The sequence below is a fragment of the Podarcis tiliguerta genome (assembly GCF_965153285.1).
Source record: "Podarcis tiliguerta genome assembly, chromosome: 3".
Taxonomy (NCBI): Eukaryota; Metazoa; Chordata; class Lepidosauria; order Squamata; family Lacertidae; genus Podarcis; species Podarcis tiliguerta.
In genome coordinates this window covers 93,732,342-93,757,775 of record NC_139536.1, presented here as the reverse complement: position 1 = coordinate 93,757,775, position 25,434 = coordinate 93,732,342, and the positions used below count along the sequence as shown (strand labels likewise).

At 42.0% G+C, this 25,434-nt stretch overlaps 1 protein-coding gene and 1 long non-coding RNA gene across 5 annotated transcripts in view; one reads left to right on the top strand and one right to left on the bottom strand.

The window, feature by feature from the left end:
- The window catches only part of LOC310673443, a 39,646-nt gene extending 19,463 nt beyond the window's left edge, over positions 1–20,183 (top strand). Inside the window, exons 2-4 of the long non-coding RNA XR_014509015.1 lie at positions 15,204–16,933; positions 17,464–17,585; positions 20,078–20,183. This is a non-coding gene — a long non-coding RNA (uncharacterized lncRNA). The remainder of the gene's footprint in view (positions 1–15,203; positions 16,934–17,463; positions 17,586–20,077) is intronic.
- The window catches only part of PXDN (peroxidasin), a 74,073-nt gene continuing 54,642 nt past the window's right edge, over positions 6,004–25,434 (bottom strand). For 2 of the 4 annotated variants that reach the window (XR_014508940.1, XR_014508941.1), the window contains 8 exons: positions 22,981–24,484; positions 21,682–21,816; positions 20,105–20,313; positions 16,854–16,971; positions 12,729–12,861; positions 11,278–11,391; positions 10,163–10,348; positions 6,004–7,802 (listed from right to left, as the gene is read on the bottom strand). Coding sequence is in view for 2 of the 4 variants with exons in the window: in XM_083431434.1 (XP_083287560.1) it covers positions 10,223–10,348; positions 11,278–11,391; positions 12,729–12,861; positions 16,854–16,971; positions 20,105–20,313; positions 21,682–21,816; positions 22,981–24,484 (2,339 nt within the window). In the remaining 2 variants the exon portion in view is untranslated. Of the gene's footprint in view, positions 7,803–9,012; positions 10,349–11,277; positions 11,392–12,728; positions 12,862–16,853; positions 16,972–20,104; positions 20,314–21,681; positions 21,817–22,980; positions 24,485–25,434 lie in introns of those variants that run through there. The other 2 variants (XM_083431434.1, XM_083431435.1) reach the window with 1 other exon arrangement.

Here is a 25,434-nt window from a genome sequence, read left to right as displayed (position 1 = left end):
GGGAGAAAAGACTCGGGATCATGATTAGACTCCAATAGCAGTGTGTAGGCAGTAGATGAGTCACGTCATATAGCAGGGATAGTCAACAGTGCTCTTCAGCTCCCATTAACCCCCCAGGCAGCATGGCCAGCGCTGAGAAAGGATGGGAGTTGGAGTACCATGCTGTGGTGCCAGTGTGGTGTAGTGGTTAAGAGCGGTAGTCTTGTAATCTGGGGAACCGGGTTCGCGTCTCCGCTCCTCCACATGCAGCTGCTGGGTGACCTTGGGCCAGTCACACTTCTTTGAAGTCTCTCAGCCCCACTCACCTCACAGAATGTTTGTTGTGGGGGAGGAAGGGAAAGGAGAATGTTAGCCGCTTTGAGACTCCTGAAGGGGAGTGAATGGCGGGATATCAAATCCAAACTCTACTATCGATTCTGTATTTTTATTACGGAGGAGTGAAAGTGCTTTTTGAAAACTAGGAGCCAGTTCAAAAGGTCAAAACTGGAGAATAATTCAGTTCATTCTTGTGTTATTTCAACAGAGCTTTTAAATACCGTTTTCAAACAATTATTTTTATTTTCCAATATCTCGGTATCTCCCAATAAGTGCAGCAGCACTTATTGACACAGGTCAAACAGCCACTTCCACATAGAAATCTGACAACGGAAATCCTGTCTGCCAGGCTAGGATACCTGGCAATGGTCATTGATTGCTTTACTTGGGCAGCCCGGCCATTCTTTTGTGATGGTAAATACTTAAATTCCTGGATCCTGGTCACAGGCTCACCCTATTCATACACAAAGACGCCCTAAAGACAGGTAAGCAAAATACAATGGAGAGGCTTTCCCATTTCCTTCCTCCTTGCAGAGAAACATTTGAGGTCAATTTGGGAGAGTCAAAATGGTTTCAGGATTGCTCTCCTGTACTATTTCAGACACATGGTTTATATACTTATGTGTTTGCCTTTTAAATTTATGAACATTTAATTTATATATTTGAGACCTTAAATTCTTATAATTCTCTGTTGTCCATATGACTTTGTCCTCCAAATCACTGCTTTCCTACACTTTTCTCTGTCTCAATCTGGATTTTCTCATATCCTTTTGGAGCATCCCTGGTATGAGAAAGTCCAGATCAAGGAAGGTCAAAAGTGTGGGAAGGCAGTGATTTGGAGAATCACTGTAGCCATATGGACCACAGAGAATTAACGGGAAGCTTACTACCCACATTAAACAACAGTGAGGATGAGTCCTTAGTGTCTCTTTGTGGGTGCTTCCCTTCTATTGCATTCTGCTTAAATTGGAAACTCATAGCTTAAGCTATAGCTGTGTGTGTCTGTCCCTTTGATCTATTTTAATGGATTACTTGCAGCAAGGGTTTTTCCCTGCTTCAGGGCTCCTGACACACAAATAAAGAGCCTTTTGTGTTGACTTGAATTAAAGTTGAATAAGCCTGGTAAACATCTGGTAGATCTTACAGGAACAGCAGGAGACACAAAAGCTGACAAGAGTAGCTGCCCTATGGGAAATCTCAGCTTTCAGATCTGCATAAGGAAGAACAATACCAAAGTTGTATTTCCTCAAAGCGCCTTGACAAAGGCTGGAAAGAACAAGCCAGTGAAGTGATGTCCGCCGCTTGCCAATTTTGGCAACGTGTCCGAATGTTCACGGAGGCAACACCTTTAACAATAAAAACAACTCTGCGTCCATATGGTGAGGAATATCATAGCTGCCCTCATGCAAAACGAAAACCTGCTACAGCAAGAGTCTGTTGAAAGTCTTTCGTTATCCCTATGGCAACAGCCGAAGCAAAAAGCTGATCTTGGGACAAGTGGAAAGTATGTTATGAGAAAACCAGACATTCCAAAGGGGAGGCAGAGGAAAAGGATCTCTGCAATTTACCAGGAAAAGTATGCTGAAGTTACCGTTCAAAACATGTGGAATGACAGCCAAGTAGCACAAAGGGAACGATAACAAAGGAGGGGAAAGGTAAACTAGTTGGCTCTGGTCCTTGCGAATTCTGTGGGGAGTAAAGATAAAAAGGGGACAACTGAGCAGGCTAGCCATATCTCATGGCCAAGCTAGCCGTATCTCGCATTTCTAACCACACGCTCCAAAGTAATTACAGTCTAATCTAGATGAGGATTCTTTAGGGTGTTTCTGCGTATAAAGGTAAAGGTACCCCTGCCCGTACGGGCTAGTTATGTCCGACTCATCTTGCTCTAGAGGCGGTGAGCCGGCGCCGTCCGAGGACACTTCCAGGTCAAAGATTTGATTGAGGTTCTTCTGATAGGAGCAATTCAGCTGGAGAACTGCTTGAAAGAGCATCTCCTTTGCATGCAGAAGGCCTCTAGTTCCATCCCTGGCATTGCCAGATAGAAAGAACCAGATGGAAGTCTGAAATCTTGGAGAGTCCCTGCCAGTCAGGGCAGATAATGCTGAGCTAGATGGAGCAGTGATCTGACTCGGAATAAGGCAGCTAACTGGATTTTCCTTCTTTCCCCCCGAGCCCTTGGAGAGTTAGAGTCAATGCTTACTATGGCCCTGGGGACACTCTCCCAGGGACCACAGGATTACAAATAATTATTTCAAAAATGACTGGCACATCGCATATGCTCAATACATCTCACTGTGTCAGTATAGATCAGTACATCATAGGTTTTCTCCAGATAGTTCCTGCCTCCTTATTTCTATTTACATCTATAGTGCTTTGGGTTTGTTTTGCTAGGGTTGCTCCTTGCACGCTGTCGGCCATTTTGTATTATATGCCTTTTAGGCAGCTCCACAATCGCAGAGAACATGCTTAGTTAGGCTTTCTCCTCCGTGGCCTGAGGGCAGTGGGGATGTTTTAGGTCAGATCTATGTGTTCGACTGAAGTGCGTAAATCCAGCATGCTCTGAGCCAGAGTTGTTCATTTTGTCTTCAAGGTCAGCTACAATGGTGATAATAACTGATGACCTTTACTTCCAATGGCTAAAGAGCAGTGGTAATTTCCCAAGGATGATTGTTTTCTCTTTCCACAAAAGCCAGGATTTTCTCAAGAGTTTCTCTCTCCTGCTGTTTCCTCCAGGTTTTCTCACCCCTTCCAGAGCAGCCTTTTAAAGCCTCTTCTATTTCCTGTTCTTCCTCCTCTCTTGGCTCTTAACAGAGTGCATCTGTTTTCTCTGTTTAGGTTATTGAAACTGTCTACTAATCTAAGATATGCACCTTTCAGTTTATGCTCCTCAGTGTTGTTTTTAATCCAGCAATTGCTTTTCTAGCAGCTGACCTAAAAGCACCTCACCCCCCAAATAGGCCAATATTTTCCTGGCCAACTGTTACATGCACAAAGGGCATATAGGAAGTGCCAAAAGTGGCAATTGCTGTACGTTAGGGATGGGGAATCAGCCTAGGGGCAGCATTCTATCCTGGACAACCTTCTAAGGACTACATGCCAATGGTAGATGGGATCCAATGGCAAAAGTGGGTGGAGCACTGGATGTGGCACTTACCTTTGTCCAATAGGCCAAATCTCTCCATTGCCCATTCAAACAAACAAGATGAAATATCACAGTCCAATGACACACGCCAGCCAGGAAAAAGTGCTTGAGGATGACATGGAGCAGGGTCAGTGAGGGGTATAGATGGTGGGGAGTGGTGTGACCGGAGGAGGAGTTGTTTGGCTCTGGAAATTCCTGCATTTGCCCCCCATGCGTAAGGTTGTCCTCCTCTGATTTACACATATTTCGGGTAAGGGGAACTTGTAGTCCAACAACATTTGGAGGGCCACAACTCCCATCATTCCTGACCCATGGCCATACTGGTTGGGGCTGAAGGGACCCAGAATCGAAGCACATCTGGAGGGTCACAGGTTCACCATCACTGGTATAGTAGTAATCTCAGAATGAGACAACCAGAAATATGTTTTAGAGGGCAAAATCCTTGAAGGACACCCCAGCTCTGTCTGCAGTGTATGTTTAGGCAATGTGATTGCGTTGGTATGGCGGGAACAATACTCATATCTAAACTGATTAAGAGGTTTGGAGAATGTTTCCATGGGCATAATACATCGCAGATAAGCAGTATCTAGTGTGCAGGTCCAAACCATAAAATGGAAAATATGAGATGACAGAATGTCTTTTCAGTATGCTACTCATCCTTTTACATGTTCTGAATTTGTTTCTTGGGTGAAATCTATGGTGTCTTGGGCTGTTTAAAAGACTCTTACACCTGTCTAGGTAAGAAGAATGGGTAACTATAGTTTATGAATAATTAGGAATTATCCTATGTAATATTTATATGAACATGATATTAGCAAGAGGAAACTAAGTCTGGAAAACATAGCTGAAATGTAGACAATGGGGGTTCTGGTCTATTACCATACCAAAAGATCTTCACATCTGTGAAAGTTGCAAGTGTACAGAATTACAAAGAACAATGCTGATATGTTTCCGGAGTACAAGCTGTACCTTGATAGTTCTTGGTGTGAAGCACAGGATCAAAACTCTGGGATGGTGCCCAGAGAACATCTGATTCATCCCTCAATATAAAGTTAGCCTCTCATAATACAATCTAAGTAATACTGAAAGGGGCTTAGAAGTAGAATGCTGGTGAAGAAGCCTTCAAAGTTAGGGCTGCCATATGTCCGTATATTACCAGGATTTCAAAGGTGGAATTGACGTCTGGGGTGAATTTCTGAGAAGTGGTGCTGTGTCCTGGATCTTCGGCAAGTCAGTTGAAAAAATGTTGTTTTTTGCATTAGCTCAACTTTTTGGGTGTCCTGGGCTTAACTTTTTGAAAAATGGCAACTCTAACAAAGTGAAGAGTTCACTTTCCACATGATCTAGATGCCCCTGAGGCCTTGTTCTGTTGAACGGTCACTTTAAAATGTGAAGGTTCGTTATTGTTTCACAAGTTGTGTATGTCTTTAAGGGCCAGGGCCAGGGCAAATAACGAGACCCAGTCTTACAGCTGTGAAACATAGCAGGTGCTGCTAGGTTGTGTTAATGAAGCTGTGTCAGCAATTGGGTATAATATACAGTGGTGCCTTGCAAGACGAAATTAATTCGTTCCGCAAGTCTCTTCGTCTAGCGGTTTTTTCCTCTTGCGAAGCAACCCTATTAGCGGTTTAGCGGCTATTAGCGGCTATTAAAGGCTTAAAGGATTAGCGGATTAGCTGCTAAAAGGCTATTAGCGGTTTAGCGGCTTAGAAAAAGGGGGTGGGGAGCGAAAAAAAATGCAAGACATTTTCGTCTTGCGAAGCAAGCCCATGGGGAAATTCGTCTTGCGAAGCGCATTGAAAAACGGAAAACCCTTTCGTCTAGCGGGTTTTCCGTCTTGCGAGGCATTCATCTTGCGGGGCACCACTGTATAAGGAGCAGCACCTAGCTCTCCCATTACCCTGGGGGATGGGTTGGTGGTTGGGTCTGGTTTGTTGTTGATGTATTTAGTGTATAAGGAGTTTTTGTTTTTGTTATTAAAACCTTGTTTAAGTTATTTTTGAGTCCCTTTTTAATGCATGGTCTCCCCAGCAAGCTCTCTGCAGCGCTACTAAACTGCAAATAGCCAACATGTTCATGTGTGCGCAACTGTTGAAGCCAGGCAGGAATGCCATTAACTCAACAGCCCAATTGGTAAATGTGTGCCTGGTTACCTGTGGTTAGTGATATTGTCCTACATCAACAGGGCGCACCATGCACTGACAAACTGACATGCAAGCAGATTCATTTAAATAATTACCCATGACTCTTTTAAAAAATGTGACCTGTTTATTGTAACTGAGAAGCATTCATAACAGTGCAAACAATTCTTTGGTAGATTTATTTAGTACAATAAAAATAACTAAGACTTCACTTTTGGTAGGAATTTTTTTTTATAAAAAAAAGTAAATAAATATGGAACAATTGCAACTGAAGAAATACTGAGAAAAATGATCATTCGGCCATTGGCCACTGTCTTAAAATGTTACATAGGCTTTAATCAGCAGAAAATGTAAAAAGAAAAAGAAAAACATATTCATTTGTACAATGTTTGAATTAAAAAAAAAATAAAAATTAGAATGAGACCTATTTCCTAATCCAGTTTACCACCAGAGGTTTAGTGGTAATAAATGCTGGAATCTGTATAATTTTACATACTAATTTGGCAAATACTGATTAGATATCTGCTTTATTTAACAAGGGAAAACAGAGGTATATTTGGTTAATGAATACATGGAAAATACTAAAGTGGCCGACACTACAATTGTATACAGAAGTAGGACCCATTGAATTTAATGGGGCTTACTCTCAGGTATGTGGTTATAGCATTACAAACTAAAATACCTGAGTAGGTTTTTCCGCTCCCCTCTTTTAAAACGATACACAATTGAAAATTAAGGGTGATTGGTAACATTAAAAAACTTCCTCTAGCCACCAATATGCTTGTTATCGTTCTAGCCCTTGTTTTGAAATCTGTCCAAGTTTGTAAGAATTTTAGATAGCAGCTTGGAAAGCACAGCTGGGATCTGGATTTTCAATAAAGCAAAATATTTTCGTGCACTGAAAGACCTTAAGAATTAAACTCCAAATTTAAATATAACACATAAAAATAGGTATTTTGCTGCAATGGCACAAAGCCAAATATTTGTGTATGAAACTGCCTCACAGTACAAACCTGTGCATGTTTACTCAGAAGTAAGTCCTGCTGTGTTTCATGGAGTCTTCATAGGCTGCAATTCAATCCCATCCCCGTTAGTTAGCGATTTAAGATAGAGTGCAGGGCTCTGTCCACTTATGTTGTGTGTATGTCCATTTGTAGCAGAGGTTGGTATGCTGCCAATAAGTCCTGAAACGGGGAATTTCAAAGCAAGGTGCCAGAAACTTTGGGATCCAAAGCCCGCAGAACCCTCAGCAGCCTAGTTTTAAGCTCCTCAGCTATTCTAGCCTTGGCAGTGGAACAGCAAAAAAATGTAAAAAAAAAAACCAACCCCATCTTCAGCTTTCCATCCTGGCTGGTAGGGCTTTGGCTCTCAGGCGCCTATTGTCCCTGGTCTGGTTATGATTGCAATCATGATGCTGTATGCACTCCATTTTGCTTAACACCACCATGTAGAGACACAGTTGCTGTCTCCATCAAACAGGTTTCTTGGCTAATTTGGCAATGCACAATATAATAGATAGCAAATGATTTATGCGAGGGAGCTGATGTGCCAAAATATTATTAGACTGGCTTTATTTAATGCACTACTGTGTTATCAAACAAAATTATTAAGCAAGTTGAAAAGCTTCCTGTATTTGCCCGCTCCCCTCTTTTTCGATATGGCATTGCTTTTTTAAGTCCCTGATCCTTAAATCCTAATGATTTAACTTAGCAATCAGTGACTTTGTCTTTAGCATTGGTTAGAAAAGAGAGTGAGTGTGTCAGGACTTGAAGAACACTGCTATATTCCAGGGAATTAAGATTTGTTTTCTGGAAAAGCACCATTTAAGAAACCAAACATGTCTGTCAAATGAGGTATGAGAGTTTTCCTTCACTGTATGTAATAATACATGTTGGTTATAAAGAGGCAAAGTTGAAAATACAAAGGTAAACAATGGCAAGTTAATGTAGACGTACATTCGACAGTGCTTTTTTTTAACGTCTAAACTGGGCACACAGATTCACAAAAAAGTAATCATTAACATGATTTTGACACAAGGACTATGGGGGCAGGGCGGGAAACAGGCACTATGCATTATGGGGAAAAACCCTTAAATGAAACCATATTTTTAAAATAAAGTTTGTAAAGGAACAGCTAATCTCTATTTGGTAGGCCTTCTGTCGGATGGGTTTTTCACGCCATGGTACAGCTTAGGAACAGATCTACAGGAGCAAGTTTTTTTTGAACAATTCAGTAGGTAGGTGTCATTTAGTGCCTTTCACTAAGCTGTGCTTCACTATAATTTCTCCACCCCCTTAGTTTAAGTGGGCCTGCCCTTTTCTATCTGCACACCTTTGTTTTTACTTTCACATTCCATGACAATACCATGGAATACTATACTAGAAGATAGAAGAGGATGCGTACACCCAGTGGCGTAGCGTGGGTTGTCAGCACCCGGGGCAAGGCAAGTAATTTGCGCCCCCTAACCTGTGGATTTGCGCCCCCTAACCCTAACCCTCAGATGTTGCGCCCGGTGTGGCCGGCCCCCCCTGCACCCCCCGTGCTACGCCACTGCGTACACCGTACCCTTGAGAAATAAGATGCTGGGGAACGATACACTTTTTAACAACCACACAAGGCAGCAGAAATAGGACTAATGAAGCTTTCACAATCCTTGTACCTTGATTCCAAGATAATCCAAATTCACTGACAGGCAGCTATTGATGGGGAAAGGAGTCTCCCTGGGAAGACATGTGGCAGCTTCAGGCACAATGCAGGACCTAAATCGAGAGTGAATCTGACATAGGTCTGATTCTTGGGGGTGGAGGGAGGGGATGCCCAGTCAGCTATGCTTTTTAAGAGCAAAATGACTCCAAAATTAGAGGGCATCATATTAAAAACAAAAGGTTGCAGCATGGAGGGCTTCTGTTCACTGTTCCCAGTCAGTTAGACATGCCCCCCCCCATGTCTCCCATTTTATTTCCTCTTGCACATGATTTTTCTACCACTGCAACAGGAATTTAGTATTCTGTGGCAAGTCAGGATGCACAGACCCCATTGGGCAGTCTTTGCCTCACATCCCAATTTCAGGGATTTCCCCTTAATATTAGTATACATTTCCAAACCTTGGGAATCCTCCAAGCCAGCTAAAAACTCTCTCTCTCTCTCTCTCTCGTGTGTATATGTGTGTAGTGCCATTTTCACAATATAAGCTACAACATTTGCATCATAGCATCACAAATAGAGGGAATTATATCTGCTAGAGCTCACCAAAGTTCAGTCCTTGCATCCATTCAAGCAGCAGCAGGGGATATATGAAGTATTCCAGGGGAAAGCAATCTTGAACAGGTGGAAATGCTACCACTGAGTAACTACAGAGAATCTCTATATGCAGGGTTTGTTTGTTTTTCAGCTGGAACTCAAGTTCCAGCACCTCTCAGGTGGGTGCCATTGGCATTTTAAGAGAACAAGGGAGGCGTTCATGCTGAGTTCATGCCAGCACCTCTTTTTCTAGAAAAAATATCCCAGGCATTAAATGTTCCAGATGGGACGATGGTGCTTTTGGAAATCTGAGTTCTAGATTGTATTTCCCCACCCCTAGAAATTAAGCTCAGATAAGAGGATTTGCTATTACTGTACTGCTTCAGTGCCCTATAGTTTGCAGTGCTGGAGGGGTAGGGCATTTTATCCCATTTATGACATCAGATAAGCAGTAGGAACCCTCTACGGTCCAATCCAAGCAATATTTTCTCAAGGGCAAACACTGCAAATGAGGCCAGAGGTGTCCAGAAAAGTCAGGTAAGTCCTATCTCAGGTTTAGCTCAATGTGCAGTAGTCAGAGCAGCCTCTTTTTTGTTATTGCTGCTGTATTGCAGCAGTGCCTTTTCTTTCATGAGTACACAGACTTTTGAATTACGTTACACAGTGCAAGGCTGAACACATATTTTATGCCTATGATTTCTAATCATCTCCTAGGTATTGAACAGAGAAATAAAGAAGGGCAACTGTGGACAGTGGATAGGACAGAATATTAATACTGCAAAGAGATGCGGGAGAAAACCACAGCAAAATTTGTGTTCTCCACCCTCATCCTCCTTTAGAATTGGCGCTGCCACAGAATATTGAGTAAATACTGAGTGAATGCTGTAAAGACATGATGTGAGTAGCTAAATAAGTAGACTATGGGTCTCAGAAAGACAAACTAGCTCCATCAAGGTATTTGACAGAAGGCAAGCTAGACTATCAACACTGGGCTGCACAGTATTTTAAAAAAACAAAAGCTGTGGCCCTCTTTGTCCTAATAAATGGCTCCTGACTTCCTTTGGCCAGTGTATGGAGAAATAAAAGCCAGCCTAATAAGACTCAAAACCACTTAGCAAAGGAGTCTTTAAAAAGTAGCACCAAGTTTTCAGTTTGTTGAACCTGAGAAGATTGTCCTGTCCTGTGTATTCCCTTTCAATACTTTTACACGGTGGTTTTTCAGTGGGCAAGCATGTAAAATAATACATTTCCTTACATTGTTACACCATCATTTGAATGCTGTCCTGCAAACGTCCTGTTGTGGTTTTATGCCTAATGTTACCTGTATTTTGCCATCAGCAGATATCCATATGACTTGTATTGTGACCATTGCAAAGCAGGCTTAGAGCTTATTTTCCTTGCTAACAGTTTGTTTTAAGCAGACAGGACAGCAAACTCCTTTAAGCTTCACAGGTGTTGCACAATCGTTCGGTGGACATGATTCCACGTAACAGGTTATCTGGCCAACCTGTGTTAAGAAAATTATAGCAACAGCTTAGCACACATCCTAATAAAGTGTTCAATAGCCAGTGACATTATTCAGCAAATATCCTCCCACAACTGCCATTATGCCATGAGCTACTAAGATCACTCATTTAATCAGTTTTCTACCACAGAACCCACATTTAATCTAATGGTTATTAATGTCAGCCGTGTTTAAAGTTATTGTCCCTAACTCACACTTCAATGTATGAGACTCTCTACAGTCCAATGGACATACGAGATAATAGCTAGCTTATCCTGAAAAATCTTCAAGAGTTTGAATTGTGTAATCTGAGTTAAATTGGAAGAAATTTCAGGAATCTTCTTCTGCACTGTTTATTCAGTAATCTGCATTACCAGATTTCACTAGTTTGGGGAAGGGGCAGGAAACAGGACCCCTCTAGCCAGGCCCTACCCAGCCCCCAGACCACACTAGCAAATTTCAACCATGCCTTTGGTTTCTGAAACATTAGCAGGCATTGCTCAAAACATTTTACAGCTGTAAGAACTAAGGGCTGGCTCTTCAGAATAAAATAAAATAAAGCTGGGATTCTTAGGAAGCCAATTTCTGTGCCCATTTCCATACTGTTCTGGCAGTAGCTCCTTTGGTGAGAAGACAAGCCAGTAGACTGACTGAACAGAAGCTTGTCTTGCTGGCAGTGAAAACTGTTGAGGCCAAAACAGCAATCAAAGTTCCAGCTGTATTCATTATTCTCACTTCTTCAGTTTGCAAGTGCAAAAACTGCAATGGCAATTACCTTTATTTACAATTGAGAACACTGCAAAATCAGTATGATGTTGGAACCCTATTCATGCTTACTTGGGAATACGCCCCACTGAACACAATGAGCCATGTCTAGGTAAGCGTGGAGACGCCATATTAAAACCATGAAAATGAATATTCTGATTACTCACTTTGCATTCGCACGTGGTGCACGGGTCTTTTTTCCAGGTTTCGTTACTGGAATAAGATTTACCCTTTTCGTCAGTGCATTCAGATCTACTGAGCCGTGATTCAAGTTTCTTTATCTGAAGAAAGGCAGGAAATCCTTGTTTAGCTATCTGTATACTAAAAGCATTCTCATTACCTTTCGTATGCAAGCCAGTAAAACCACAGAAACACAGCCTTCTCTTAAGTACTCAAATTGTATCTAGTTTGTTTTACTGAGAGATGCAGTCCAATAGGGTTCCTGGCTGGTTGTGGAGGCTGAAGGATGCATTTAATGTCACATTTCATTTGACTGTCAAAAAGCTCTGCTACTGGAAGGAATGGGGTCAAGCAGAAGTTATAGTCTGGTAGTTTCCAAAGTAGGTATTTCTGGTCTGTGACCGTAATAAATCAATTCATTCATTCAAAGTGGGTGGTACTGCCCCCTGGAGGGCAGTGGGATTACCTAAGAGGGGCGCTCTAAGAGGCAAGGGGGCAGTAAGAGGTATAAATGACTATGATACTTTGAAAACCTGGTATTACTAGATCAAGTTCATCAATTTTGTTGAATTTTTTGAACTATATTGGATTTTGGATAAATGTGCAATTAATTGCTACTGTTTTGAATTTTTCTGTGTTATCATATGCAAAAGACCATTCTGAACAATGTTTTTTATAGGGTAGGGGGCACTGGGGGATGAGGTTATGGAACCAAGCAGGTGATGGCCTGAGGTTTGGGAACCACTGTTCTAGGCCCAAGATTTGCTGCTTGTTGATGGCATGTATTCACACATGAAAGGGCATATGTGTGTAATTGAGGATGTCCTACTCACTTCAGGAGATGGAAGCCAAGAGATGGATTTGAGATGTCCAGTGTTGAGCACAATGAAGTTACATATTTATTGTATGTATATCCAACCTTCATTATGAGGAGCTCATAGTTCTCCGCCACCCTCACAATAGCCCTGTGGGAATCCTTCTCTCTCTCTCTCTCTCTCTCTCTCTCTCACACACACACACACACACACCTGGATCTTAAAAATGCTTCCACTGCCACAAGGATTCCTTCAATGAGTGGAAGGGCCTTTAATTCAGTGGGGGGAAACTGTTCTTTTACCAATTCCTTTCACCACTCTCGTGCCACCTTCTATGCCATCCTAGAGGGTCAACCAGACCTCCAGTGAATTGTTTTTCCTGTGTGCAACTCTCAACCCATTCTGCCGTGGGTGCCGATAGCATATTTTCAACCCATTACATGCATTCTTTCATACAATGAGCAGGGAGCTTAAGACAGTGACTTTCCACCCACTTATCTGGGTGTAAGCCCCATTGGACTCGTGAGACTTACTTCTGATCAGACATGTATGGGATTATACTGCTGAAACACTTTCTGTGCCACATAGTCTAATATTATCTGAAGAACCTTTTTTATGTTCACCTGTTTTCTGAGGTCCGTGATAGTTTTTTGCATGTCACCAACAAATTCTTTGAAGTCATTCATGACGGGTGCTTTCTTGCGCTCATCAAAGGATGAGATGGTGAGGTTAGAAAATTTATTCTCCCTTGCAGAACTGCAACGACAAAAAGTTAACCAGTATATTAAGCAGGAGGGGCAACCCATTTCTTTTTTGATACGTAGACGTTTCTATAAAGAATGTTAGTTTACTAGTATGCTTATGCTGTACAAATTAGGCTTAGGTGTTTCAATCCCTTGCAGACACACAATGGAGGATCTAGCAATGGCAGAAAAGAATTAGGAACTTTCCACAACGGTTATGATTTGCAATGGTGACCCTTTGGTGCTGAATTAGATACAGAGTTGATATAGTCATTAAAAGTTCTTAGACTCCACATAGTGAAGGCCAGATGGCAACTGCTTTCTCCTCAAGATGTTTTTGAAATAGGTGTTGCTGCTGTAACAGAATTCTTTCACGATGTGAAACTTGGCATAAACTTTACCGCATGCAGGAAAAAAAGAATATGCTGATTGGCAGGTGTTCCCTTTATTGAGCTTTACATTCTGCAGACTTACCGGTAAAATAAATGCCAGTAATACATTCCAAAAAAAATCAGAAGGCTCGCAGTCTAATAAAGTGCTTTAATCCTCTCTCCTCCCCATGTTACTTGAGATAAGGATGAGAAAGCCAGCCAAGATCAGAAAGAGAATGCAGATCTAAAAGTCTACAGCAACAAGTGAACACATGCATTATTATTCTCCAGTGTATAAAATGTGACCCGTGTAGCAGAATTACTATTTCCTCTCCCAAGAGAATCTCAGTTTTACTTACAAAGAAAACTTAAGCAACACTTAGTGAAAGAAGGAGATTGGCGCTGAAGGGAAAAACAGCAGAGTGTAGGATTCAGTCCTAACATCCCCATTGTACTTGAATGCTAAAAACTGACCCCTTTGTATTGCAGGAGGGTTGGAGAAGAGGAGCAGAGGCTTGAAACAATCTGAAAAGGTCGACCAAAGCAACATCGTTTCAGCCATTACTCACTAAGTCTTTACACTTCACCATGGAAAGATGTTACATCATTAAGGTGTAGAATGACCCTGTTATTCTTTAGAAGATATATGGATATTTAATTTTATATTAAATATCCATATATTTGAAAAGAATATATATTTAAAAGAATGCTCCAACTACCGCACAATTGCACTCATTTCACATGCTAGCAAGGTTATGCTTAAAATTCTACAAGGAAGGCTATATGGACCGAGAACTCCCAGAAGTGCAAGCTGGATTTAGAAGAGGCAAAGGAACCAGAGACCAAATTGCAAACATGCGCTGGATTATGGAGAAAGCTAGAGAGTTCCAGAAAGACATCTACTTCTGCTTCATTGACTATGCAAAAGCCTTTGACTGTGTCGACCACAGCAAACTATGGCAAGTTCTTAAAGAAATGGGAGTGCCTGATCCCCTCATCTGTCTCCTGAGAAATCTCTATGTGGGACAACTGGATATGGAACAACTGATTGGCTCAAAATTGGGAAAGGAGTACGGCAAGGCTGTATATTGTCTCCCTGCTTATTTAACTTCTATGCAGAATTCATCATGCAAAAGGCTGGGCTGGACGAATCCCAAGCCGGAATTAAGATTGCCGGAAGAAATATCAACAACCTCAGATATGCAGATGACACAACCTTGATGGCAGAAAGTGAGGAGGAATTAAAGAACCTTTTAATGAGGGTGAAAGAGGAGAGCGCGAAATATGGTCTGAAGCTCAACATCACAAAAACGAAGATCATGTCCACTGGGCCCATCACCTCCTGGCAAATAAAAGGGGAAGAAATGGAGGCAGTGAGAGATTTTACTTTCTTGGGCTCCATGATCACTGCAGATGGTGACAGCAGTCACGAAATTAAAAGACGCCTGCTCCTTGGGAGAAAGGCGATGGAAAACCTAGACAGCGTCCTAAAAAGCAGAGACATCACCTTGCCAATAAAGGTCCGTATAGTTAAAGCCATAGTTTTCCCAGTAGTGATGTATGGAAGTGAGAGCTGGACCATAAAGAAGGCTGATCGCCGAAGAATCGATGCTTTTGAATTGTGCTGGAGGAGACTCTTGAGAGTCCCATGGACTGCAAGAAGATCAAACACATCCATTCTTAAGGAAATTAGCCCTGAGTGCTCACTGGAAGGACAGATTGTGAAGCTGAGGCTCCAATACTTTGGCCACCTCATGAGAAGAGAAGACTCCCTGGTAAAGACCCTGATGTTGGGAAAGATGGAGGGCATAAGGAGAAGGGGACGACAGAGGACGAGATAGTTGGACAGTGTTATCGAAGCTACAAACATGAGTCTGATCAAACTGTGGGAGACAGTGGAAGACAGAAGTGCCTGGCGTGCTCTGGTCCATGGGGTCACGAAGAGTCGGACATGACTAAACAAACAAAAATTTTATATTCCCAGTCACAGAATAGTGTATCCTGGAAACAGCAGAGCAGGAATTTCTACTCTGCAGATGCATTCTGCTTCTAAAGGTAATAATAAATACAACGAAGAACTTGACCTCTTTCCATCTCTTTGCAGCTGATGGAAGTATATAAAACGGTAGCATTTAAAAGGCAAAAACCAGGGTTGTTGTTGTTTTTTTGGTCTTTCCTGCTTTTTTAAACAAAATTATTTAATAGTATTGTTATTATATGTTAAGAAGTGCATCATATTAATTTTAACCCTTGTTTATTGTTGTTTCATAGTGCTGAAACATGCACAGTTCCCCCCCCCCCATTTTTATTACCTTTGCATGTTTTTAAATGCCTCTCACTAGAAATAAGCATATGTTAAAAGACTGACTCGCAAACAAATGGAAGATTAAAGACTTGGTGATTGTCTTAGATCTGGGTTTTTAAACGATAAAATATGAAACTCTAACAAACATTCATACTGGCTAATTTCCAAGCATGGTATCCCATTACAGGTTTTGCAAGCTACAGACTATTTTACAAATCTGAGACCGTTACAGTGTGTACTACACACATTTTTAAGCATCTCTCCCACCTACCAAAATGACAAGAACCATACACTTCAACTTCCTAAGATATTTACATCATGTTCGCATCCTCCTGTTCAGAGAAAAAAACCAGGAGGAGAGAAGGAAAAGCCAAAATGTAATTTAGGTGTGTTGTTGATGCAACTCATAAATTACTTTGCCTATGCACTGAAGGCATGACGCCCATCTATCATCCTAGGTGGAAAAAGTACACTTGGATTAGCAAAGCTGTTCAGGATTTTTATTATTAAAAGCCCTGTACATTAGTAGGACATACAAGATTCTTAAAAAATAAATGTTATTTGCTTTAGAACTGGAATTGTATTAATTAAAGAATCCAATAATCCTGTTCCTAACATGATATTCTGACATGTTTGTTGCTTCGCATTACCAAGGCTTCCCCAGATATCTCCCTCGTAAGATGCTATGGCTAACTAGAGCCAAGTGTCATCAGCAAACTGACGACACCTCACTCCAAAACGCCTAATGACCGCTCCTAATGGCTTCTTGTAGATATTAAACAGCACTGGAGATAACACACCTTTGTTGTATGATTCACAATCCACTTGGTCTTATCAAAATGATTTTGAATAGTAGGCTGGCACTCAGTGCATGAATCTCTGGAAGGATAGCAACCCATAAAAAATACAACGGCGCAAAAAATGACCGCATTTTGGATCACACAAGGTAGCCAACCTTGCAATCTGAATAACCATGTATTTGCCCCGAATTATTTTTCCTATGTAAGATAAAACAAGTCTGGGATTCTGAATGATTGCTTGTGATGCATTTGCCAAGAAAGAGTTCTTTCTAAAGCTATTTAATTATGAAGCACTTGAAATAAAAGGAATGCAATTTTGGAAACGAGTAAGACATACGACCTCCTAGCTGATAAGATACGGCCACATTCCTAAAATTCATGTGCTGAAGGACAAAAGTAAATAAAGACTTGCAGCAGAATGTTTGGGAGGTGTCCAGAGACTTCTGTGCCTCAGTAATAACATGCATGTTTACATATTGTCCTTTTTTAAAAATGAATGAATGAATAAATAAATAAATAAAACCTTTACCTTGTTTTTGACATTTTCATGTGCTTTGATGGCTTGTCTTCACGGAAGCTGAAATCAAGGGAACGTCTTCCTCGAAAGTGGTAAGAGAATGCATTGAATTGTCCTCTAGTTCTACAGTCTGAAATTGAACAGAATGTTATGGGGTTTATGAACACGTTTTCAGATTTTAAAGACATGTGAGTTAAACCACAGAGCCTAGGACTTGCCTATCAGAAGGTCGGCGGTTCGAATCCCCGCGACGGGGTGAGCTCCCATTGCTTGGTCCCTGCTCCTGCCAACCTAGCAGTTCGAAAGCACATCAAAGTGCAAGTAGATAAATAGGTACCGCTCCGGTGGGAAGGTAAACAGTGTTTCCGTGCGCTGCTCTGGTTTGCCAGAAGCAGCTTAGTCATGCTGGCCACATGACCCGGAAGCTGTACGCTGGCTCCCTCAGCCAATAAAGCGAGATGAGCGCCGCAACCCCAGAGTCGGCCACGACTGGACCTAATGGTCAGGGGTCCCTTTACCCTTTACCTATTGTGCCCAGTAAACTGTAATTGGCTTTTTAATTTTCTGGCTTGGAAAACTGTATGGAAAAGCTCAAAATAACCTCTTCCCTAAAATCTTTTAGTGAAATATCAAGTACCTCTCTAAGAGACATACAGAGAGAGAGAAACTTCACTTACAGTGAAATTAAACATCTACAGGAAGTTTGATTATACATTGGAGGCCGAGGTAGGCAGCTGTTTGCAGGTGCTATATACTTTACCCCTTAGGAGATGGGAAGACAGGGGTGGTGAATAGTATGGGAACTCACACTAGGGTTGTGCAAAGCTTTCCTACAGTAGATTTGCTGGCTGAGAGTGGAAGAGAATGTTAGTGATGTGCTATTTACTGCTGAGAGAGGAGGTTTGTTCATCAAAGTTCTCTGCCTGAAAGATTTGAACAGATTCCTTTTTCAGGGGGCATCACTATGCAGATCTGTGGTTTGAGAGGGTTGGCTTATGTTGATGCTTTAAGATTTGCGTTTCAGGAAAGCTCAAAAGGGCAAGAAAGCTGTCAAGGGTATTGGAAGAAAAGGAAGATGAAATATTAATCACTTTTGAGAGAGACACACATGGAGAGAAACTACTTTGCTTACCAGATTAAAACAGTAATTCTGTGGCGGCAATGGTTTGTCAAACAAGTATCTGGGTTTTGTTATTATGCAGAGGAAGAGCCACTTTGTTTTTCTTTTTATTACACTGCTTTACTACTTGCTAAACTTCCAGGAAGAGATACATTTCAGTAACAAATATAACAAACAAAAATCTATTCTGGAAAAGTATTTAGGAGCAAGGAAAACAGGATGGATAATGAAAACAGATACATTCTATTATGTAGTGTTGCCATAATAAAGACTCAATAAAAAGGCCAGCTTTTTATAGTATACACCTTGGCCAAACTGTCAAATTTTGATTGACAAGTGCTTGTTTGCAGAATAGGAGCAATGTTTCTCATTTCAATATATAGAGGAACAAAATGTCTGTAAGTGTAATAGCCTCTTCTTGCTTTGTCTCAAAATAGTGAAAACTTCCATTAGCTGCTGAGGAAGAAAGGGGTGCAATGGGAACAAATTTGGAATTGGGAGAGCCTGAAATATAAATACCCACGGTTTGAAGATCCTCACTCCCTTTAGAGTAGGGCCTAGGCCCCTCCAAATTCAGCTGCAGCTCAAAGTGGGCCTCTGCTAGTGTGTCACCCTTGCCAGTTCTTCCTACTTCTTCCTAAACCAACAAAAACCTTAATCTTTGGGAGAGGGGTAACCACCTGTGTTATGTACTGAAGTTCTCACCCTGGGCCAGCAGGGGGATACTGTAGATAGTTATGCAAATAAGGGATTGGAAGTGACGTTCAGTGATTGGATAGTTTTAGAAAGTTGTTACAATTACGTGTACTGGAGCTCTATATAAGCAGGCTGACTGAACCCTTCAGCTCAGTTCTGTTCTGGCCTCTGAAGAAAGAAGAGCTGTTTGAAGAATCACTGTGTCGTCTGATATGTTCACCCACAACTTAACAACCTGTGGTGAAGGTTCATTAGAGATAATGTAGGCACTGGTGACCTCTTCTTGATGGAAAATGGAGGTCCTGATCATGTTGAGGACTGTTATTCCATTGGGGCTCATGGGATTTACATTTCTTTCTGCCTCTAAAGGTGAAGAGGTTGGGGCAGGAGGAGACTACAAACTTCACGCACGCCAACTAAATTCCAGTGCAGAAGAGACAATGAGTCCTGTCTTGTTCCTAGTGAGCTTTCACAACTGCCACTTCCTCTCCTTCCCAACTGCTGTTATTGTTTTGTCTGGGAAGGAGCCAGGGGGAATTGACCAGGATGACTGTCTAAGAGATAAGGATAAACTTTACTGTAAACAGTGCTAGCCATAGACTTCTCTTGAGGAGAGCAGATGAGGTTCAGGCAAAGTGAGCCAATGCATACTCACATGCTACAGTCCAAACTGAACATGTATTAAGCATAATGAATACGACGTCTAGCTTTTGCCAGATATGAGCCACTAAAGCACAGTGCTTATTAAATACTTGTATATCACATGGATACTCCATCTTTCTTCAAATGTCCTTATTGGGGAAGGAGGGCATGCATGGGTGTTTTATTTTTCATCCTTTCTCACCAGCCTTTTAAGATTGGGTTAGAATGGTCATTCCAGGGGAGAATGCTCACTTCTCAAAGATCTCCCGACAGGGCAGGGATTTGAACCCATGTCCCTAGAGTTCAATTTTAAGAAGTTTTGCGCTATGCCACCACATTCAGCAGGATTTGTGCAAGAAGAACTAAAAGCCTTAGAACATCTAAACAGCTGCTTTGAGAAAGGAACTTAATAACCTATTTTCCTCAACTTGTTTCCCTGCCTAATATCAATGAAGTTATTTCAGAGGTCCAGAGGGTGGCAACACAAGAATGGTCCTTTACTGTGGTGGCTCCTCTTCTGTAGAATGCTCTCCCCGGGAAGGCTCGCCTGGTACCATGATTATATATATCTTTCAGCACCAGGCAAAAACTTACCTCTATAACCAGGCCTTTGACCATTAACTATCTGTAGCCTTTTGGAAGTGGAGGGATGTTTTTAATGTATCTATGTGGGGTTGTTGTTTTTTTGGGTCTGTCTGTTAATTGCTTTATAAACCCAAAGCAACTTAGATGCAAACAAATTCAATAAATAAATAAATAATAATAATTTCCTTTTCAGAATAATTGTGTGTGGGTGTCTACCTACCTTCACAGCAATCTTGCCACATCCTGAGATCTACTTTAGGAATTTCATCGCAGCTTCCATATCCATGTGGGAACTCAGCCACTCTGAAAACATCACGTTGCACTCTGGTTATGTTGTCGCCATTGTCACACAGAATTCTGGCAAGGGATGCCTGCTTGATCTGAGTCAACTGAGATGGAGTAAACACACCTGGATTCTCATGCCATAACCTATAGTCTCACATAAAGTAAGAATAAATCATTAGACAAATCTCAATGAAAAAAAATATGGATAGAACATTCCATCGGAAGATGGGATTAAACTCTGCAATTATCAGGACTGTTGGTGGGAGTCAACTAAGTTGTTGCATGCATGGAACAAGGTATGCTTGCACAATGGGACTCCACCTCCATGAATCACCACTGCCTGATGGCGAGTATTTCTTAGCTCACCTGCCATTTCAACCCTTAAATGAAAATCCAATGTCAATATATTAAAATACTCCAGTACACCAGAACTAGTCTGTCCTTTGAGAAGATAGGCAAATTGCCTTGAGCATTAAAATAACTGCAAAATGGTGGTCAGTTACTTACTGTTCTTTGTGAGACATATACTGAAATGAGCTCACAGTCTTTCAATAAAAACCCACTCCATGTTTTACTTCCCTTCACTTCCATGGTGGGAGAGGGGAGGCAAGCCCTTTTTTTGGTGTTCCTATTATTAAACAGGGACACGGGTGGCGCAGTGGGTTAAACCACAGAGCCTAGGACTTGCCGATCAGAAGGTAGGCGGTTCAAATCCCCACAACGGGGTGAGCTCCCGTTGTTTGGTCCCTGCTCCTGCCAACCTAGCAGTTTGAAAGCACGTCAAAGTGCAAGTAGGTAAATGGCGTTTCTGTGCACTGCTCTGGTTTGCCAGAAGCGGCTTAGCCACATGACCTGGAAGCTGTATGCCGGCTCCCTCAGCCAATAAAGCGAGATGAGCGCCGCAACCCCAGAGTCAGCCACAACTGGACCTAATGGTCAGGGGTCCCTTTACCTTTACTGTTAAACAAGTCAATCAGACCTGAGAAGCTATGTTATACTGTTTAAGACAAGGGCTCTTTTTTTCAGCTGGAACTCAGTTCCGGCATCTCTCAGCTGAGTGCCATTGCCATAAGAGAGGCGTTCATAGTGAGTTCCAGCACCTATTTTTCTTGAAAAACAGCACTGTTAAGACCATGGGCCCATAGCACTAGGCCACATTAAATGGCAATGGCTGTCCAGGAAGACAGGGACCTTCTGATGCACTCTGGCAATGCCATGGATGGAATCTGTTGCTTCTGCATGCAGAGCAAATGCACATCATTCTGAGATCTAACAGCAGATTCTGATCTATATTCTGCCTGCCTTTCAATTTTCCTGAACATGCCCCCCCCCCCCACCAATTCCTACATTTTTACCACAGGGTACTCTTCCTCCTATACTAGCCAGTTATGGTAACTGAAAAATTAATTAAGCATAAGAAAGAGGATACACAGCCACTATCGCTGATTACTGTTAAGATGGTGAAATTACTAATTTTGAATTATTATTTTTTTGTTTTCTACCAAAACTTACCTGTCCCCATCTCGGAGACGCTTAAACTGTGTGCTCAGGAGACACATCAGTGTTGGTCCCAATCTGCTACCAGGAATTAAATCTTCCACCATAAGAGCAGGAAACAAATCTATGTTCAGTGGTGAACCATATAACCTATTACAAGTAAGATGAATGATTGAGGATTTATAAAAATGAATTCCAAATACAGTGGTACCTCAGGTTACATATGCTTCAGGTTACATACACTTCAGGTTACAGACTCCGTTAACCCAGAAATAGTGCTTCAGGTTAAGCACTTTGCTTCAGGATGAGAACAGAAATCGTGCTCCGGCGGCGCGGCGGCAGCAGGAGGCCCCATTAGCTAAAGTGGTGCTTTAGGTTAAGAACACTTTCAGGTTAAGTACGGACCTCCAGAATGAATTAAGTACTTAACCTGAGGTTAAGCAAGGTAATGTAAACCTCTGCTGTAACTCAGAAGGTAACCTCCAACATTTTAAACATTAGTTGGTTCAGCAAATCTATCAAATAAATCCATCTATCTAGATAGCACAAAGGCATTCTTAGCTTTGTCTAAGGGCAGTAGTGTCATATGCAAGTTTAAATATATGTGTATATAATATATTGACAGACTGCCATGAAATTAAACATTCTGGGTTGTATCCAATGCTGCTGGTTCCTCCTCCTCTTCTCTCTCCTATAGCCCAATCATGCACCTTCAAAAGCTCTTCTAAAGAATCAGGAGATCCTCTGGAGCAGATCTGGGGAGCATGCAGGGAGAGGAGGAGGAGAAGAAAAAGTCCTGTTGTGTGAGCAGAAGTGTTGGATACAACCCTTTGAAAGTGCATAACTTACAATTGAGAGCTTTATTGCTTTTGTTTAAAGAAATAAGAATGTTTAGTTCCCACCAAATAAGTACATTTTTATTTTAAGTCACATTTATCTAACACTTTGAGACGCGGGTGGCGCTGTGGGTTAAACCACAGAGCCTAGGACTTGCCGATCAGAAGGTCGTTGGTTTGAATCCCAGAGACGGGGTGAGCTCCCGTTGCTCTGTCCCTGCTCCTGCCAACCTAGCAGTTCGAAAGCACGTCAAAGTGCAAGTAGATAAATAGGTACCGCTCTGGCGGGAAGGTAAACAGCGTTTCCATGCGCTACTCTGGTTTGCCAGAAGTGGCTTAGTCATGCTGGCCACATGACCTGGAAGCTATACGCCGGCTCCCTCGGCCAATAAAGTGAGATGAGCACCGCAACCCCAGAGTCGGCCACGACTGGACCTAATGGTCAGGGGTCCCTTTACTTTACCTATCTAACACTTACCTCCTGAGTTTCTCTCTGATGTCAGGATTCTTGATTTCATTTTTCAAATCTTCAAACGTGTGAGCCGAAGAAAGGTTACAGTAAACTCTAAAATCGTGGTAAGGTGGTACTCCGTGATCTCTACCTCTTTGAATATTCATTGCGGCCAGATCTAACGCTACTGCCCGAGCCATGGAGAAAAGCCTCTCTGTCAATTCCGTATTGAGCAACTGCGACGTTACACGCATCTTACCAGCGACACCAAATAAACCCCTTAGAAGCGGGTCAATGCCTCCTTCGTTTACAATCCGAAACGGGGAGAAGAACGCTTTATGAAGAGGTATGTGGCCTTGTGGAATAGTCTCAAAGTTTTCATCCAACCGATACAGTATGGGATTGATCAGCGTGTGACCAAACCTAAAAGCGGCAGTTGCAAATTCATTAGTTATTCCAGAATTAATATTGGGGTCGTAACCTTTATATTCGCCAAGCATCTTCAATCCTACCTCTCCCAAAATCTTAGGCAGCCAGTGGCTGTACGTTATGTGTTGCATTTCTGCACCCACAATCTTGCGTGTTTCGTGATAAATTGTATCGCCGTCCCAGTGTGGGTTGAGTTTCAGCAACTCTGTGGCAATCCTGTTGTGCTCTCTGAACCACAGGGTATGCATGCTGGTGAGTCCCAGCTGTTCATTGGCGCGATGGTCGCCGGCTAAGAAGCAAGGAATCGGGCTCTCATTCTCATCCCGCATACATTCAGTTGGTGGGCCGGTAGCAAATGGGAGAAGAGGCTTCCCAGATCTCTGCACAATGCCCTGTCTCAGAAGCCCCCTGTGGCTTGCCAAATCTCTGATTTCTTGTGCCTCGTGATCCGAACTGCCATACACATTGGATGCATCGATATAGGAAGTCAGCTGGTTGATCTGTTCTCGTGGGTAAACCGAATTCATGAGAAGGGAAGTCATGCCGCTTCCGCACACCGGGCTGGAACGCACAAAAAACATGCACCGCGCTCCGTTCCTGACTCGAGGGTCGTTGGGCGGCACCATGATGGAGAAACACGGGGGGTCGTTTGTACAAACGGAGCTGCAGTGCTGGCCATCAGAAAACCTGGCTTCACTCAGAGCAGCAACGGTGGAGTCCAGGTCATGGTCTAGGAATTGGCCCCATTGCATCAGCATATGGCTAAACTGGTCGTCAGGGGTTATTGTTTCCGTCCCGATCAGCGTGGTTGAAACCAAGCGTGGCATTGGGAGTGTGTGTCCATTATACCGCCGGTTAGCTCCAATGCCCCTTGGCAAATTAAATCCGTTTTCGTAGACTGACTTCAGCAAGCGTTCAAAGGCTGTTAGGGAGGCTCCCCACATCGGATGCTGCAAGTTATTGCAGGTCCCATCATGTGTTCTGTATTTCTGGTGATAGCACATATCTGAGCAGTTATTCACACGCCTATGGGCCGTGCAGCCTGAGAGGTTAGCTATCAGATTCAAATACTGTGGAGACACAAGGTCATTATAGTGATAGCCTGAAACAGATAAGAGAGAGAGAGGGAAGGATCAAATACTTTTTAAGTCCTGGAAACAAAAATGCTATTACTACATGCTTTAATCAGTTTTAACCATGTACAATCTACAACACTGATAAACTAATTAGTTGGGGGGCATTTTAAATCAGGGTACTGTGAGTTAAGGGGCACAGTTCTTTACCTTTTGAGGCTCTTTTGGTTCTGGTGTGTTACTGCAATAGGAACGGGAAAGAAAATATTAAAGATAGCCATTTTCTTTCGGAAAGAAGGCACAGGAGCTATGATGAATGGTAGCTTCTGTTTATTATATCATAAGCTAGAAAGCTCCCTCTTTCGATATCTCAAAAGGTGTGACATTACTTGATCTATTAATCGACCAGTTGACTTCACACACAGTCATTACTGAGAATACAGGCCCCCTTGAGTACAATGGGGCTTCCCATGAGGAAGTGGGTGTAGGGTTGCAGATCACCTTTAGGAGGTAGCACAAAAATTATTCTTTTCCTAGTAGTATTTTTAAAAAAACTTGCTTAAAGTAATGGGAGACAAGCTACAAATAACTTAATCACAAACTTTTTTTATTTTAAAAAAACTGATCCACCAGTGCCCTTGGTTGCACATAATGCTGGCATAATACAATGCTATGGAAATTAATTTGTGCATGAGCTACAGCTTCCACAATCCCTGTTTTGCTTCCTTGGTAGGGCAGCAGCTTAGGAGTTATGCATTTTGTGACCTGTTTCTCTCAAACAGACATCTATTAGAAGCCAAGGCTTATTCGTAAAAAGAGACAATAAGAAAAAACTAAGATTGTTTCAGCCATATCCAGTATGATTGTATTATTGCCAGAATTGTTTGCGAATTACTTTTTAAGAATGATTAAAATTATTTTATATAATATTTAATCTAGAAATGTTAGGATTTTATTCACAACTATTCTTGAAAATGGT